At 42.4% G+C, this 18,620-nt stretch overlaps 1 protein-coding gene across 4 annotated transcripts in view; it reads right to left on the bottom strand.

The window, feature by feature from the left end:
* NOSIP (nitric oxide synthase interacting protein) overlaps positions 1-18,620 on the bottom strand; it is a 106,428-nt gene that overhangs the window by 43,080 nt on the left and 44,728 nt on the right. The window contains exons 1-2 of one of the 4 annotated variants that reach the window (XM_069200975.1): positions 16,010-16,155; positions 2,833-2,956 (exon numbers count right to left, since the gene is read on the bottom strand). In XM_069200975.1, the coding sequence (XP_069057076.1) occupies positions 2,833-2,902 (70 nt within the window). In that variant the 5' untranslated portion in view covers positions 2,903-2,956; positions 16,010-16,155. Of the gene's footprint in view, positions 1-2,832; positions 2,957-4,049; positions 4,137-14,517; positions 14,560-16,009; positions 16,156-18,620 lie in introns of those variants that run through there. The other 3 variants (XM_069200976.1, XM_069200978.1, XM_069200977.1) reach the window with 3 other exon arrangements.

Here is an 18,620-nt window from a genome sequence, read left to right as displayed (position 1 = left end):
AAATGGATGTGTGGAAATAGAACAAACTATCTAAAGGGGAGGTTGCACACAAATCCTTGCTAACTATATATTGTTTTTTTTTTGTTTTTGTTTTATGACCTTAGGACCGTTCTGGCACTACAAAGTTTTGAAACTTGCTGCTGCCTCCTCACGCAATATTTGGGGTTGGTGTAGCTATGTTTAATGGGCAGATATATAGGTACAGTGCCCAAAAATTGCAATGAGGCTAATGTGTAATAGTTTGATCAGAATAAATCCAATACTTTTTTTTTTTTAGTATTGCATTTGGTAATACAGTTGGTGTAGCACAAATACCATTTGAAAGGTTGACAACTTTAAATTAACAGCTACAGAAAACGTGTGCACTAGTATGCTAAGCATTTCAAGTACCCAATGCTGAAATCACCATGTGTAGAAAGTGACTTCCAAAACAAAAGGAGTATCTCAAGGAATTATTTGTTTTGACAATAGCCAAGAAACATCCCTGATAATCTAAATCAAATTTACCAAGTTAAGTCAAAAAGGTGGGAGTCACCATATAGTATGGCACAGAAATTAGGGATCACCCCAAAGATACTTCACCAACTGGATGTCAACAGTCACTAGCTTCCTTAAGGCCAAACTTGACTGTGTCCATCCATGGCAGTGACCACACTGATACCTTATTCTGAGCAATCCGGAGGGCGTTTGGGAGATGTTCCTTAGAAGGCTCCAAGCTGGACTCAAAAATCCCAACATGACAAAGCTAAAATGCATCAACATAAACTAAGTACTGAATATGAATTCTAGTAGCGACTTAAACTAAAAGTTAATTGAAAGAATTCAGAATTCCCAGGATCAATGAAAACCAAAAACACTCACATTATCAAGAGACAAATATCCATCACAATTGAAATATTTCTGAATATGAAGGGGATGATATAGTTTGCACACAACCACCTCCCTGTGAACAAGGTCCCAAATGACCATGCCCAGTCAGATGCTGGCAGCTGCGAGCAGCACAGATTTATTTGTTTTCACCTTTGTCATATTTACCACCAAGCCAGAAAAATGAAATCTATCTTAAAATCCACGACGGAACAATGTCAAAGGCTCCCAAAGTTTATGATGGAAATTAAGAATTAATTGTAATGACTAAACTTCTTTTCGGAAAAGCCTGGTCACTACAAGATAAAACATAAATGAAAGTTGCTACTAAACTGAAATTGGTGTGGAAAAATTGGGAATGGGCAGGTGGTAACCACTAAGTGTACTGCCTCACTATAAATAAAATGACACAATGAAGTACCTCTGGGATTCAGTTAATTCCATCGCTTTCTTTTAATGCGCACTGAGAGACCCTGGAGAAATATGAGGTTTGTGCATCAACCAAAACCAAATACAAACTCTTCCCAAAGACAATAAACTTCCAGAACTGACCCTGGCTTCGGTAGCCACGGACTTTCAATAGCTAGGAATACAAATACTGCATGATGAGGCAAACGGATATAAAATTAATATGGGCAGGGAGTTGAAGTGTCTGACTGTCTCAATTAAATTCTGGAATTTCTGGAACAGTCTTTCACTTTCAGTAATGGGCTGGGTATTCCTAGCAAGAACATTGTTTTTTGCAGCAAACCCTATATGTGCTCCCACAGAGTGTATTATACGTCATTGGGCATAGCATGGTAAACAGACACACAAGTGGGTGTGTACATGTTTGGGTTAGATGATTAGTGCATTTGCACAATCACAACTTAGTTTTCCACAAAACACAAGATAAATATGGATACGCACAGATAAAATGTATAGAATGTAACAAACAGACAAATCTGAAAAGATGAATACCATAAAAACAGTAAACTCTTGGTATACACACTGATATATTATAGTATGATTTGCTTTATTATGGCCTATTTGAGTTCAGGAAAAAAGGACCAACTGAAGTGTGTGTAAAACTGACACTAAGGCCCCAATAGGAGTTCGGCGGACGGTTTTCATTGTCTTCCAACGGGGAAGTTGCTACCACACTGGTTACCTCCTTACCAGACCCATTAAGAGATTTCCACAAGGATGGCGGGTGGAAAACCAGGTTGGGGGGGGGGGGGGGGGGGGGGAAGGCTACAGCATTGTCTCCAGCTCATAATCGAGCTGGCAGCAATGATGTAGGCAGCAGGGTGCACCAGCACCCTTGCAATGTTCACTATCTGCAAAGCAGACAGTGAACACTGCGAGAGTGCTGGGCAGGAGGGGGCCCTGCTCTGCCCATGCCAAGTGCATAGGCAGGGCAGTGGCCCCCCTGTGGCCCCCTGCACCTATTCTCCGTTAACCTTTTCATGGTGGTGTTACCGCCATGAAAAGGCTGTCAGAGAATAAGGTCTTAATCCGCAGGGCAGTGCTACATGCACGCTGCCCTGGCGGATTAGGATCTCCGTCACCTCCAGAACGCCGGGATCCAAGATCCTGGCAAAGCTGGCGTTTCACTGATGGTCGGACCACCAGGGTTGTAATGTGGTGGTCGGACCCCTGCATAGGCGGCGGTCCAGACCACCATCGTAATGAGGCTCTAAGCCTCAGATCTCTCATTTAATTATCCAACAATACTCATGTCGTCTATAGACAGATGACCAAAAGATTGTGTCTGAAAGTTATTATTTTGCATGCTTCTTTTTCGTATATACGCAATCACCAAAATACACTAAATAAAGAACTAAACCTATGATGGTCACTGTCAGAACGACCATTGCATTTTCTCTTGAGCTGCTGGAACTGCTACCAGCCATGGAGCTAAAACACTTGGCCAGATTCAAAAGTGTTTCCACAGATCAGAACTGATATATTCCATCCACCAACCTGTATCCTTCTTCTTCTCGTGGTAGGTGTACACAGCCCCTGCAGTGCAGTTTTTGCCATGACGCGTCATTGTGCAACAATTCTAGAAAGATGGTGCACAGAATCAGGCCTTTCAGACTTGCACCTGTAAGAAGAAAAATCAAAAAAGTCAAATGTATTCCAAAATTGCCAATCCATTGCAAGAGCTGAAAAGGGCAAACATTGGAAGTCTGCAAAACCTAAATTGCACCTTATATCTCCAAATCAAAAACACTGGGTTGTGGTATATCACAAGGACCGAACCTCTCTCCTCTTAAGCTTACTGATATAGGAAACGACCTCCTATGGTCGTCTGAACATTCAGATCAGATTACCCTCATTAGGTTACAGATCCAGGTAATACAAGCAAGTTCAAGTGGAAGAGAGAAAATCCAGGCTGACCTTAAATGTTTACACCTGGAACTAGAGTAAAGTTACTTTATAAAGGAACATCGAGAGCCAGAATACAGATGTGGAGTAAGTTGGTTTCCAAACTCCTTCCATTTGCCTTGCTTGATTTTAAGGCTCTATCTCTTTTGCAGTACCTGTAGTCAAGAACCTGGGTGCTTGACTCACTGTGACTAGTCCATGAAGATGCACATTTTAGAGAGTTAAAATGTTGAAATTACAGTCTCTGGATGAATAAGAACCTCACACGGTTTACAGCAACCTAAACAGAAAGAAAACTACAAAAGTGATTACCCTTTTTCAATCAATTTATAACAAGTCCATTCACAAGAGTCCATCTTATTATGACATTAGCAGACTGCAGCACATTCAATACAGAGGAACCTTTATGCTTCCCTTATGACAGCGTATCACTCTTAAGCAGGGGAAGTTGCAATGACAGCCGTCAAGTACATACAATTTAAAGTCCTTCGAATAGGGCACAGGGCCCTCAGGTGCAAAGGATAAGCCTAATGCAGAGAACCTTCAGAGGGCAAAGTCTTGCCTGCTCCTGTGTATCAATCACAGCAGATCCACCACCCAGGGTGACAATATTAAATACAGAAGCAGTAGTCCAACACTGTAGGAGACAATATTTCTAAACATCATGGCTGTTTGTCTCCTAGTTAGTCTGCATTATATCCTCCTCCTTGTTCATAGTTGAAGGTTCAATGTCCTAAACCAGCCTGTGAGATGCATTTAGGTGCACTACAAAAATCCACTGATAAAATACAATTTATTAAGCAATTTACCTAGTGTGAAGAGTAAACAAAAAAAGGAGAAGTCTGTAAGTGGAAAATGGTGGTGTTGGTTCACACGGCGATCCTGAGGAAGATGGTGTTGCTTTGAGTCTGCCAAGGGAAAGAGCAGGTCCAAACACCAGGGGTTACTCATTTGATACTGAATTTAAAAATGAATTATTCTGTGGTTCAAATATAAAATAGATGTAATTAAATTGTTTGGAATGTATTTTTGAATGATGAAACTCTTATATGAATCGTTTTCAAATTCCTTTGTACTGCACAATCGCGTGCATTATAAAACTGCTTTGTCTTTCTCTTTTCCTTGTCGGTGCACTGAGGGGCTCAGATGTGATTTTCATTTAAAAAAAACAAAATCTAAATGTTCTTCTAATGTCCATGATGTTTCTGAAGGAAGGAAAAGGTTTGAGTGCGTACAACTAAAAGCCATTTAATTTGGACACTTGGTGCGGTTTTTATTTTTTGAATGTGTTATTGGTTTTTGTTATAAAGTAGATAGATGCACAGCAAAAGCAATTTTCCCATGTGATCAGTTTTCTGCTCTTAGATTGGGCAATGTATGTATCTTATCTTAAGACCACGGTGACTGTATGATTTCTCTGCCTGAAAGTGTATTAGAACTCTCGATTTTGGAGAGGGGCCAATATATTCCCTGCGTACCTTAGAGGCAGACTTCATATCAAAACTCTTAATATATTGGGCACTTACATCATTTTCAGAGAAAGATGTCTTTCTGTTCCCTTAGAGATCAGACTTCACGTTAGTGTGTTTCTCAAACTGCACTTATTATTTACCATCTTCTTCTCTCCTAGCTTATATTGAGCTGTCCCTACGGCATAACGCTCTTTGAATCATTATTTGTTTACGCTACACCATTAACTGCTCCTGGCTACTGTTAGATTTGGGATTCCAATAAACTCTACGTATATTGTCGATATGTTTAATTGACTCAAGAACCATGTCGTTTTGTCTTCTGTAATGATTCTTAAATTTGAAAATAATCCTTCACGGTTTGCACTTTGGATTTTATCTCATGTGGGCCTACCTTTGTGGGGACTCTGGGTTTACATAAAATATTGGATTTACGTTTATGACTATCATATTTAAAGACTCACACAATGTCCTGATCCATCAATTAACCCCTTTAATACTGAATGGGTGACGCTCATAAGGAGAGACCCAGGCTTTGGAGCGCACACTGAGCCTTTCCAACGCTCTAGGCTCCAGTGCTATGCTGGCAATCAAGCACACTAGGAACAACAATAGTAGGATAGAGGCCAGAGGGCTACTTTCAGAGCTCCAGTTCACCTAGTCTCACAGACCCTAAAAACTCTAATATATCACTTCCTTACACAAGAATATCTGAGGTGCCTTGAGTCTCTGGATCTGATTTATTTAAAAAAAAAAAATTGTTCATATCTCTCTCTCGCTCTCTCTCTATGCTGGACATACTTTAAAGCTTCTTAGGAATTTACAAACCTTTCAAAGGTTTCCTCCTTTAAAGCTGTGCATGTCACACTTCAAGGTATACTTCAAGGAAAGTTTACTGAATTCTGCTCTTTTTCCATGTGTGGAGCTATCTGGATGTTCTGTTGTATGAAAGACTCTGATGAATGACAGCACATTTTTACATTTGCCATTCTTGTCCTTGTAATGCAGATTTTAAAGTGCAAATGTCATTATGAATCAAGCCCTAGGGTTTGGTGCTTGTGTGTGCTTGGGGTCTGCATGGCCGTGAGAGTGAGTGTGTGTGTGAGAGAGAGACTGCCACAGTTAGCAAGCCCAGAATTAGGAAGGGCTATTTTTGAGTTAAAGGGTCGTGTTGGGTATGGGGAGCTGGCAGTGCAAATGTTCTGGAGAAATACAGTGAGAAAAATATACGGACGTGCATCACAGACACTGAAAAAGCATTCTTGCAAGCCAAACTCCGTGGAGCATTCTTCGAGACTGCCTCATAGGGGACTGATACATAAGAGTTAAGATTCCTCTGGGGGATCTGATGAGCCAAGATCCATTCTTGGAGCTGGACAGGACAGCACCAACTCTTAAGCAGCAAATGCCTGTTAGTTTCTGTAAGGAAATGCCTCCTTGGCATGGTTGTCCCCTGACTGTTTGCCTTTGCTGATGCCAAGTTATGATTTGAAAGTGTGCTGAGGCCTGCTAACCAGGCTCCAGCACCAGTGTTCTTTCCCTAACCTGTACCTTTGTCTCCACAATTGGCACACCCTGGCATCCAGGTAAGTCCCTTGTAACTGGTAACCCTGGTACCAAGGGCCCTGATGCCAGGGAAGGTCTCTAAGGGCTGCAGCATGTCTTATGCCACCCTGGGGACCCCCTCACTCAGCACATGCATACTGCTTGCCAGCTTGTGTGTGCTGGTGGGGAGAAAATGACTAAGTTGACATGGCACTACCCTCAGGGTGCCATGCCAACCTCACACTGCCTATGGCATAGATAAGTCACCCCTCTAGCAGGCCTTACAACCCTAAGGCAGGGTGCACTATACCACAGGTGAGGGCATAGGTGCATGAGCACTATGCCCCTACAGTGTCTAAGCAAAACCTTAGACATTGTAAGTGCAGGGTATATGGTCTGGGAATCTGTCAAACACGAACTCCACAGCACCATAATGGCTACACTGAAAACTGGGAAGTTTGGTATCAAACTTCTCAGCACAATAAATGCACATTGATGCCTGTGTACATTTTATTGTGAAATACACCCAGAGGGCATCTTAGAGATGCCCCCTGAAAACATACCCGACTCCCAGTGTGGGCTGACTAGTTTTTCCAGCCTGCCACACACCAGACATGTTGCTGGCCACATGGGGAGAGTGCCTTTGTCACTCTGTGGCTAGTAACAAAGCCTGTTCTGGGTGGAGGTGCTTCTCACCTCCCCCTGCAGGAACTGTAACACCTTTGTTACAGCGCCACAGGGCATCCCAGCTAGTGGAGATGCCTGCCCCCTCCGGCCACAGCCCCACTTTTGGCGGCAAGGCCAGAGGAGATAATGAGAAAAACAAGGAGTCGTCACTGGCCAGTCAGGACAACCCCTAAGGTGTCCTGAGCTGAGGTGACTCTGACTTTTAGAAATCCTCCATCTTCAGATGTTGGATTCCTCCAATAGGATTAGGGATGTGTCCCCCTCCCCTCAGGGAGGGGACACAAAGAGGGTGTAGCCACCCTCAGGGCTAGTAGCCATTGGCTACTAACCTCCCAGACCTAAACACACCCCTAAATTGAGTATTTAGGGGCCCTCAGAACCAAGCAAGAGAGATTCCTGCAACCTGAATACGAAGAAGGACTGCTGACCTGAAGCCCTGCAGAGAAGACGGAGGCACCAACTGCTTTGGCCCCAGCCCTACCAGCCTGTCTCCCCACTTCAAGAAAAACTGCAACAGCGACGCGTCCCCCAGGGTCCAGCGACCTCTGAAGCCTCAGAGGACTACCCTGCATCTAAAAGGACCAAGAACTCCCGAGGACAGCGGCCCTGTTCCAAAGAAACTGCAACTTTGCAACAAAGAAGCAACTTTTAAAGACCACACGTTTCCTGCCGGAAGCGTGAGACCTTCCATTCTGCACCCGACGCCCCCGGCTCGAACTGTGGAGAACCAACACTACAGGGAGGACTCCCCGGCGACTGCGACCCTGTGAGAAGCCAGAGTTGACCCCCCCTGAACCTCCCAGCGACGCCTGCAGAGGGAATCCAGAGGCTCACCCTGACCGCGACTGCCTGCTTCAAAGGACCTGACGCCTGGTAAAGACACTGCACCCGCAGCCCCCAGGACCTGAAGGATCTGACCTCCAGTGCAGAAGCGACCCCCAGGTGGCCCTCTCCCTTGCCCAAGTGGTGGCTACCCCGAGGAGCCCCCCCTTTGCCTGCATCGCTGAAGAGACCCCTGGGTCTCCCATTGAAACCTATTGCAAACCCAAAGCCTGTTTGCACTCTGCACCATGCCGCCCCTGTGCCGCTGAGGGTGTACTTTTTGTGCTGACTTGTGTCACCCCCCCCCCGGTGCCCTACAAAACCCACCTGGTCTGCCCTCCGAAGTCGCGGGTACTTACCTGCTGGCAGACTGGAACCGGGACACCCCCTTCTCCATTGAAGCGTATGAGTTTTGGGCACCACTTTGACCTCTGCACCTGACCGGCCCAGAGCTGCTGGTGTGGTAACTTTGGGGTTGCCCTGAACCCCCAACGCTGGGCTACCTTGGACCCAACTTTGAACCCTGTAAGTGCTTTACTTACCTGAAAAACTAACAAATACTTACCTCCCCCAGGAACTGTTGAATTTTGCACTGTGTAAAATTTTAAAATAGCTTATTGCCATTTTTGCCAAAACTGTACATGCTATTGTGATGATTCAAAGTTCCTAAGATACCTGAGTGAAATACCTTTCATTTAAAGTATTGTTTGTAAATCTTGAACCTGTGGTTCTTAAAATAAACCAAGAAAATATATTTTTCTATATAAAAACCTATTGGCCTGGAATTGTGTTCCTAATTTATTGCCTGTGGGTGTACAACAAATGCTTAACACTACCCTCTGATAAGCCTACTGCTCGACCACACTACCACAAAATAGAGCATTAGAATTATCTCTTTTTGCCACTATCTTACCTCTAAGGGGAACCCTTGGACTCTGTGCATGCTATTTCTTACTTTGAAATAGTGCATTGCAGCTGTGCCCCCAGGCAGCCTGGTCTGCGCGTGGCTGTGTAATCATAATGTAATTTTTTTAATTCTCAACAGGGCAGCACTGCACAGTGTGCAGAGAAGTGCAGTGTCAGTTGCACAGTCGGTCTCTGCCAAAGCAGCGCCATCCTGGCCAATGCACAGTCCGCGCTCCTACTGCTTGCTCAAATGCCTACCACTTAACTTACTAGTAGCACGTCACTCCAGACAAGGCAGCGCGCTATAATTTGTGACTTTGCATTTGAGTGCGGTGATGAAGACCACCACACTAAAATGTGTCACTCTAACCCCCGATGTGTCGTACTTAGCAGGGCTGCTAGTAAATCCCTTTGTCTCCCAGCGTTCCAAAATGGCATTAGGAAGGGCGAAGCAACAAAAGAAAAAGAAAATAATAATCATCTGTCCTCTAGCAATATAAAGTTGTGGCAATTTTGAACCCGCCAAGCTTTAAAAAAAAATTCTTCATGCGATGCTCAAGAGCATGAAGCAACATATCTTGTTCTCTTTGGAAGCTTAGGTACTTCTAAAAAAAAAAAAAATCAGGTAGATAGATTGCTGATTCATTGGTGATACTCATCAGGCTCAAGTTGTCAAAGGAATCAGCAGTAACCATTATTTGAACAATATTATCTAAAACAGCAGCTTAATAGTATGTTTGGCAATGAGGTAGAGATAGCCCCCCGCAATTTATCTAGTTGTAGTACTGCTATTCTAGTCCTGGGTTCCTTAACATTCCAAATTAAGTTTTGGAATAGTTGGTCAAGTTCCTTACCATATGACCCATTAATTGTAACAGGGAGCATAGTCAATAAAAATAACACCAACAGAAGAATCAACATCCTTATCAAAGCCACCTTGCCTATTAAGGATAGAGGAAGAGAGCTCCATCTGTCTAAAAGCTTTTTGACCTTGCGAAAGGTTGTTTGTAGTTAAAATCAAACAATTGGGAATCATTGTTTGGTACGTGAATGCCAAAATACCTGATGGAGTGGTGAAGTGAATACTGACGCTGAAGGTCACAAAGGAGATCAATAGGGGATGCATTAAAAAGAAGGATCTCTGTTTTAGCTTAGTTGACCTTATATCACCCTCCCACCCAACCCCTGTGAATACCGCAATAACGTTTAACATGTTTTGAATATGTTCTGTGTCAGGACGTCCAATGCTTGGTGTTTATTGGCATCACAGTGGCCCATAGCTTAATACAACAGAAATGGAGAACTGCAAAGATTCCTTGCCTGGACCACTGTCAGGCTAAAATGCAAAGAACTAAAGTATTTGAGGAAGCATATATCAGACACAAAGGCTGCACCTTGAGGTTCTCTGCAATCTGGACAAATGAGGAGGTGCATCGTCCACAGTCCAGGTAAGCAGGACACCACACAGAGATAGGAAGGGGCAAAATTGTTGGTATCATCAGATGTGTTTTTAGTGATTAAGCTGAGGTGCTTGCTTCGCGATAGACTGGACCACCACCCTGGATGTTGTGCATTTCAGAGGTTTCCTTTTTTTTTTTTACACTCTGTACTATTTCGATGGAATTTATTACCTGCTCTAGACAGTTTTTCTGCCAACCTTACATACGAAAATGTGGAAACTGTTAGTCCCCCTTCTGTATAACATAAATTGATCATATTGCTTGCACTCAACACTTTTCTTCTGTTTTGGCTTGCACTTTATATTGACTTTATGAAAGACGCTGCTACATGATTTGATGTGTGACTTGATGTGTAACTGTCCGTCCTGTATGCATGCAAAAGAACCTCTTTTTCCTTTATCTTACCATGAATTGGTTATAGACCGCTCAGTTAAAAAATAAATAATAATAATTCCACAATACTTTTGTTAATAGCTCCTCGTGTTACATACTTGCTGCTTCTTCCTGCATTCTCATATTACAGACCTTATGCTCAGCTGGCGTCAGGTCCTCTCCTTCTAGTCCTTGCCCATCCTTCTTACTGGGCTCCTCTTGCCCACTAGTCATGCTGACACCATTTGTCTGTTGGTTTGATTGTGTGCAGATTATGCCCCTGTCTTCCCAGATAGGTGAACACAGGTCTCATCCTTTATCAGGACCAGCACCCCACTGCCACCATAGTCCTGCTGCATTTCTGTGCATTTTTTTTTTTTTTTAATAACTTGCTTACACAATGATTGGAGGTATGGCATTTATACAAGTCTGGAACCATTTGAGTAGCATGCATCAGTGTTTAGAATAACACATTTTAGTGCTGCTGTCCGCATCATTGCACTAAAATGCATTAGTCATGCAATTATAGCACTCCCAAACACTTTTTATAATTCATCATTGACAAGCGATGTGTTTGGAGAGCGTGCAGTCTCACTTGCTTTAATGTTCACTTAGTAGCAGTGACTCGACTTCATACGCTGCAGTACCTGTTCAAGAGAACACTGAGCCTCCCTCATGCCCCTAGGTGAACTAAGAAGCTAAGCTGCTGAGCGTTCACTTATAGCATGTGTGTTGGTGTAATTAATAATACCGGACCACACAGTGCCCCACGTAGATCATAGGATGGCGCATTGCCTGTGACCAAGCATGGTTTGATTGGCCAGCGGTAGACACACTCTGGCAGCAGTTTTGTTTTTTCTTGCTGCGCACGCTGGCATAGGAGGGTCACCTAAAGTCCAGGTCTCACCTCTGTGAGACGGAGCCTGTCTCTGATTGGAGCCAGTGCTTCTCTGGGCACCTCCTTCCTTGCACTCGTCTGCCACACAATCTCACTATAGAAGAGCTCTGATAATAGCCTCTCTGATTATGCCAGGGCTTGTACTATTGTAGGGATTAAATAATAGCGTTTGTGGAGAAAATATATTTATAGCATGGAATTAGCATTTATAATAATATTCATTTTGTGCTTGGGTGTAGTTTGAGGCTTAGTTGTTTACTAGCGGGAAAGAGGTAGTCCTCTTTCTATTTTTTAACAGCAGTGAATAGCGTTCTGATAATGAAAGAAAACGGACTCCATAGAGGAGTGTTTATGACTGGGTTGCGGAGACTCGAAAGAGAAATTCCTCTTTCTCTTTTTAGTACTAAATAGGAGTGGCTATTTAAACAGCAGGAAAACTAACATACTCCGTTTGACTTGTTTTGTGCAAACTTGGGGTTACCGAAGAGACTTCGCTAAAATAATCTAGAGGTGGGTGAGACGTTTTGTATTGGGAATGAAGTAAAGTTACTGGTAATAACCACTTGATGGGGCACATGTATCTCTTACTGAGGTATGTACGACGTATTTATTTTTTAGGATACGCTCGAGAGAAAGCACCCTAAATAACAGGAATAAAATTTAAGATAAAAATAATCAGTAAGGAGGTAAGCGAGTAAAGGAGAGGTTTCTATACACCAAAATATGAGTTGTAAATATAATTGTAGACAAAATCTAACTATTACTGAGTATGATTTATCATCATATAGAAAGAGAATTGGCGTATAATGAATGGACCTCATGACGGAATTTAGCAGGTAGAGAAAAGGAATATTTGGAGATTTATTTAAGCAGGTACATTGGTATATAAGTGATATGGATATCACACAAATAAATAATATAGACACATAAAGATGGGACGAGGGACTTCACTTGTGTGTGCGCATGTTTGGAGCACATAGGAGCTGTGACATGTTATTAAGAATATTTATATTAATAATGTGTGGATAATTATGGGTTATTCACAATAACTTTTTTGGATTATTGTCAGCACACATATTAAATGATAAATTAGGATGAATAGAGTGAGAAGAACGAAAAGATACATATTGTGTATATTATTGACAGCCTTAAAAAGCCCTGAGGAAGTCAAGGGGAGATATAACCCAGATTAAACACATGTTGGCTTGGCTGGAGTGGAATGTGAAGGAGCAATAAAGAAGAACTTTTTGAATTCATTTTGGGACTTATTGGTGACTTTGAACATTACGTTGCTTGACGGGTGCTTCTTGTTATTCATAATTGAATAATAGCAATTACCTAATGTTGCCACAAATGTACATATTGTGGCTGGAGGTAGCAGTAAACAATAGTTCCAGGGTTGGAACACTGATTTGAGTCTGTGCAAACCTGCGAACTTGCACGTTTTAGGGACTTTCACCATCTCTTCTCTAATCTTTTCCCATACTGAAAAGCTTTGAAATGTATTTCTGACAAGGGCATACGTAGAATTTGTTCCAGGGTTGGGAAAAAAAAAAGTGGTTGGAGGAAAAAAGAACTTGTAAATGCTCAACAGATTTTCAAATGACCAAATCTACACATACATACTTCCTTCTGCTAAAATGCAGCTCAGAAATATTTTCTAGGAGCACCATTTCCTGGCCTACTTCTGTATATTCATGGTAATTCGTTAAAGCTGTAAACCTGCACTAATGTAAAGACATATACCATGGGTGCACTTTTGTAACTTTTCTTAGAGAATTGGGCCCCTAATTAGGTCTTGCATTAACCAAGATCTTTTGCTTGAATTAAAATTCTGTCTATTCTCTCTAGCTCCTAGCTTTACTGTGAATAAACAGCACTGTGCTTTTTCAGAAGGAGCATACCGGCTCACAAAGTAGTTTTGTTCAATGCTAGGAACAACTGTGGCAATGTGTACTTTTTGAGGCAAAAAAAATATTTTTGCTTTTTGCCAGTATTTTTTTTATAACAGTGAGAACCCAGCAGCTCACACAACAAAGTTATACAAAAAATTGTCAAAACAGGACAAGTACTGACAACACTGACCAATATGTCATATTCAAACACTGTATCATTTGATCGAACATCAAATTGTGATCCAGATAATAACGACGACAAGAATTGTATTATGAGCATTTAAGTACTTTAATAAAGAGTTTAAAAAAAAAAAAAAGTACTGCCAACACCAAAAGGCTGACCATCCATGTCAAACCTACTGGCTTTGTTTATTTTTCATGTTTCCTATTATCTTCTTGAAAATGGCTACTCTGGTTCTCCATTATGAATTTTTTTTTTTTTTTAAATACTAGCATGCATCGACACATTCTAATAAATGATGCTTCAATGAAATGGTACCTAAAATTTCACATTAGTTTGGCAAATCTTTTTTTCATAGTTGTATTTATTTGTGAACGTTTTATTTTGAAAGCAAAGAATCTTCAATCTTCCTTTTAAGCTTCTGCAAATATTTTCATCTAATTAGAGAGCATTCTGTGAGCATTATAATGTAGCCTCATTTTGTTAAACTTTGCAAACATGTGTACATATTTTTATACTGGAACTACTATCAGTGGTGCAGTCCAAGCTTACAACATTTCCTTAGAGTGCTCACCCTAATAATAAAGGCTTTGCATTAATGAACCATGAATATAAGTTCAAAAAGCATTAACATGTGGACACAAATATTACCATAACTGCAGACAATGCCCTTCCTTGATTCATATTGTGGTTCTGTAAACTGGAAGCCAAAGAGTTTGTGCTATAGGGTGTTGGGCCTACTTGTCCCAAGGACAAAATAAATATGAAAACTTGTTGTCCTTGACCTCAGACAATGTGTCCTGGGCATCGGGCTATAGGAATTCCACACCCCTTTATGCAAGGATTCTGTAGTTCCATTTAATATGGGCAGAGCTGGAGTCTGGACTTGAGAAAAAAAACACTATTTTATTCCATACTGTGTCCAGATTACAGTTGTGGCACATTATTTTTTTTCTCCCATGCGGGTCTGTTTTTAACAGTGGAGCTCACAATCCTTTAAATATTCATTTTAGCAAGAAATATTTTAGGAGCATTCCCACACCTGGTCTGTGTGACCTCCATGACGTGCTCCGCTGCAAGACTGTGGATCACTATCACGAGTTCTGCAGTGAAACAGAAATGAAGCTGTTTACTTTATGAAATATTGTTTTGCCCTTAAAGCTTAAATTACTTTCAGATTAGTAAGTAGAGCTTGTGTCAGTAGTCTGTGCAGCAAGAGTGCACGAAGGAGATCTATGTCGGGTGTTAAGTTTTTGCAGATGTACAGAGGAAAGAGGAGGTGTGTGAAGGGTCTGCATATAGAAGCGGTGTCTGTATCCAAAGACATGTCATGTTTCTGTAACAATGTTAGACACTTCCAAACTAAGTATGTGGAGAAGTTGAGGATATTTTCAGTGATTCTGTTTCAGGGGGTAACTCTACAGATTGTGTCACAGAAGACTCTGCAGGTTGGGAGAGGGCAGTGCAGGTATGTCAAGGTCTCTTCATATTGAACATAATGGCTAACAACCATTCGCAATGCAATGGGTCTCGCATTTGCTCGAGTTAGAGCTATTAGAGTTGTAAACCCCTAGCCGGACTCTTCTTGCCACATAAATTGAAAATGAAAAGTAAAACAGTTTCACTTATGCAAGCCGATTCAAAGTGCCACGGAATCAGCGTGAAGGAGCACAGAAAAGGAAAAAGAAGTTAGCTTGCAGTCAAACGTCTCGGCAAATATGCAATTAGCCATGTAACAGGGGCAATGTCCAAAGCAGTAACTAAACCGCCCCAAGGACGGGCAAACGTACAGCATTTACCAACAAAAATAAAGGATTTTTGAAGGGCAAGCCCATGAACGAGTAATAGTGATGGGAGTGGTTAGAAGCTCAGATACACTTTAGAACAGCAGCGCTGCTATGCTCAACCTAAAAATGACTTCTGTATTGAGTTGTTTTCTGTGACATCAGAAATGTTTCCATTGCTACAATGTTAGATAAGTGAAGCAGATTGGTAACATAGTGCAAGGACTTAAGCCCTGCTGCAGATATGTCAAGATCCTCTCTAGGTTATCATATTGCACACAAGTGGCTCATTTCTTACATAAATCCCATGACAGGCACAACTACCTTTTCCGGCTTCTAATAGTGTCACTCAAAGTATCAAACGTACAATACTGAAATGTCACACATGATCACAACGCAGAATGGAAAATGTCACACATAAGCAAAATGAAACCTTGGCAACTAAGTTCAATTAGAGGTTCATACTGCACAAAGAAAAAGCCTGTGTGTGGGCACGAGTTTATGGGGAGCCAAAGGTGGTGGACGCCAGGTACTGCAAGGAAGGCACTGAGTGGTGTGACCACAACTTGTCTGATTATTAAAATACTAATTACTGCGCATATTAAATTCAACATACCGCATGCTTACTACATTTCTAACGACATAAACAGTGAATAAACATACAGAGAATTAAATGCGGCAGTTACATAAATGTCAATACACAGCTGACGGGTACTGTGTACAAGAGTAATAGAAGGGTTTCGAACTTACAATGGACTCTCGTCCTCAGGGCAGATCGGAAACAGTCATTACGTCGATTCCAAACATCCGGTGCTGGTAATTGGAACTACTTCCGGTGTTGTGTAGGATTTGTATCCCTCCTACTCTTCCATCATCTTCAGAACTCTGCCCTATTGGACAGCTCGGACCGATGCATAACGGTAGCCACGCCTACTCCGAGAAAAACACAGCTTCCTCACCCCGCCCCTTCCTCGCAAAGACCAACCTGGCTCAGAGATGGTGGCGTCTGAAGTGCTGCACTTTCTTTTCTGATTGAGTTACTCAGCCATCATCCCTGTATCGAGCTGTATGGATTCTGTTAGTTTGGCTTACTCTTAGCTCTGAATCCATCCTCAAGTTTAGGGGCTTTTTGGCAGACACTCATAAAAACAAATCATGAAATGTAAAAGTAATGAGGAAAAGAAACTGGAACGAAACTGGACGAAATTAACACGAAGTTGAGAGAAGGACAAAGGGGGATAAGTTTAAAATAATGTTAGTGATGGACTAGGAAGGAAGAAATGTAACAAGAAGAAAGGAAAACGAGGAAAGGGGAAAGAGAATAAGACAACGAACGCGAGGTGAACAGAAATAAAAAGTTTTGAATTGTAATAACACATTTTAAAGACAGTGAACAGAGAACGGGGCGCAGCATACACCTTTTCTATTTTCACAGAACAGGGATAGTTAGAGTACCTGTTTGCTCCTGAGAAGTACTGGTTCCCCCCTATGAAATGTGTTGCAGAAGTGAAGGTAGTCTCCCTTTCAGAAGTGCAGGTACATTATCTGCCCATTAAAATCACAGTCTATGCCTCAAAAGAGAGGCCATCACCTTTTTAGGGTCGAGCCTTCGAGTGCATGTCCTAGTGCCTGCATCTCGCTTGCGAGACTATGTTGTGTACAGTAGTGCTTTTGAGCCCACCTGTGGCTCACCATTTGTTGGCTTGCGTGGCAGTCTTCTTTACAGCCTCATAATTCATCAGTGCAGGCCTTGCATTGTTTTCGTTCCTCTCACTTAAGCAGGGACCAAGCACCGATTGATTCGACTTAATTAGTGCCCATCTGCTGCTCCCGATGTGAATGTAGTATTACTTTGTTTTTTTAAAGTTCTAGTCCCTTCAAACAAAAGGTTTGTGACTGGCAAAAACGTGCCACGCAGAACAAACAAAATTGCAAAGTTTTATTTTTTATAGCTAACTTTCTTTTATTTTTGCTATGTTGTCTTTTCTCACTTTCCACCCATGTTTTCTTTTGTTTTTGCTTGTGAGTGCTCTTCTGCAAAAGATGACAATTAATGCTTGCAATATTGCAAAGCAACATTGTTTCTTTATTATCTGTAATTTCTGAAATTATCCTTTAACACATCATCGTACACCCCACTCCACCCACTATAATTCACCCACTACAATCCACCCCATGCCCCACACCAATCCACCTCACTTCAATCCAAACCACTCATTCTAATCCAATCATACCCATCCCACTCCAATCCTCCCAAACCACTCCAATCTAATCTGCCCCACTCCAACTCACCCCATTCCAATCCAAAACAATCGCTGCACTACAATACAATCTGCCCCACTCCAATCCAAAACAAACTGCCCCAATCGCATCTACCCCACTCCAATCCAAAACAATCTGGTACACTCCAATCCGAAACCATCTGGTACATTCCAATCTAAAAAAATCTGCCCACTCCAGTCTGCCCCAATCCAAAACAATCTGTGCCACTGCAATCTGCTGCACTCCAATCCAGAACAATCAGCCTCACTGCAATCCAAAACAATCTGCCCTATTCCAATCCACCCCACTCCCAACCAATCCACCCCACTCCAATCCAAACCACCCTACTTCAATCCACCCTAACACCATCTGCCCCACTCTAATCCAGAACAATCTGCCCCACTCCAGTCTGCACCCCTCTCAATTCGAAAATAATCTGTACAACTCCAATCCGACCCATTCCAATCCAAAACCAAACAATCTGTCCCAATCCAAAACAATAAGCCCCACTCCAACCTGCCCCACTTCAATCCAAAAACAACCTGCCCCTCTCCAATACATTTCAGTCTTCCCCACTACAATCTGCCCCACTTTAATCCAAAACAACCTGCCCACTCCAATCCAATCCATCCCACACCACCCCAATTCACCTCACTCCAGTCCACCCCACTACAATCCAGTTCACCCACACTAATCCAATCCACCTCAATCTAGCCCAGTCCAATCTACCCCACTCCATCCCAATACACCTCATCCTAATCCACTCCAGTCCAATCCACCCCATTCCAGTCTGATCCACCCCACTCCAAACAGCCCACCCCACACCACTCCATCCCACCCCGAAACCAGTACACCTCACCCCAGTCCACCCACCCCGATCCAGTCCAGTCCATCCCACTCCAGTCTGATCCACCCCACTCCAAACTAACCCACCCTAATACAGTCCAACCCACCTCAATTCAGTCCACCACTACCCAATCCACCTCACTCCAATCCAGTTCACCCACACCAATCCATTCCATCCCACTCCAATCCAATACACTTTATTCCACCCACTCCAGTCCAATTCACCCCGCTCCAAGCCACCTTAATCTGCCCC

This window comes from Pleurodeles waltl, chromosome 7, assembly GCF_031143425.1.
Source record: "Pleurodeles waltl isolate 20211129_DDA chromosome 7, aPleWal1.hap1.20221129, whole genome shotgun sequence".
Taxonomy (NCBI): domain Eukaryota; kingdom Metazoa; phylum Chordata; class Amphibia; order Caudata; family Salamandridae; genus Pleurodeles; species Pleurodeles waltl.
Note: the sequence above shows the minus strand (reverse complement) of the source record. Positions and strands in the feature narration are given on the sequence as shown.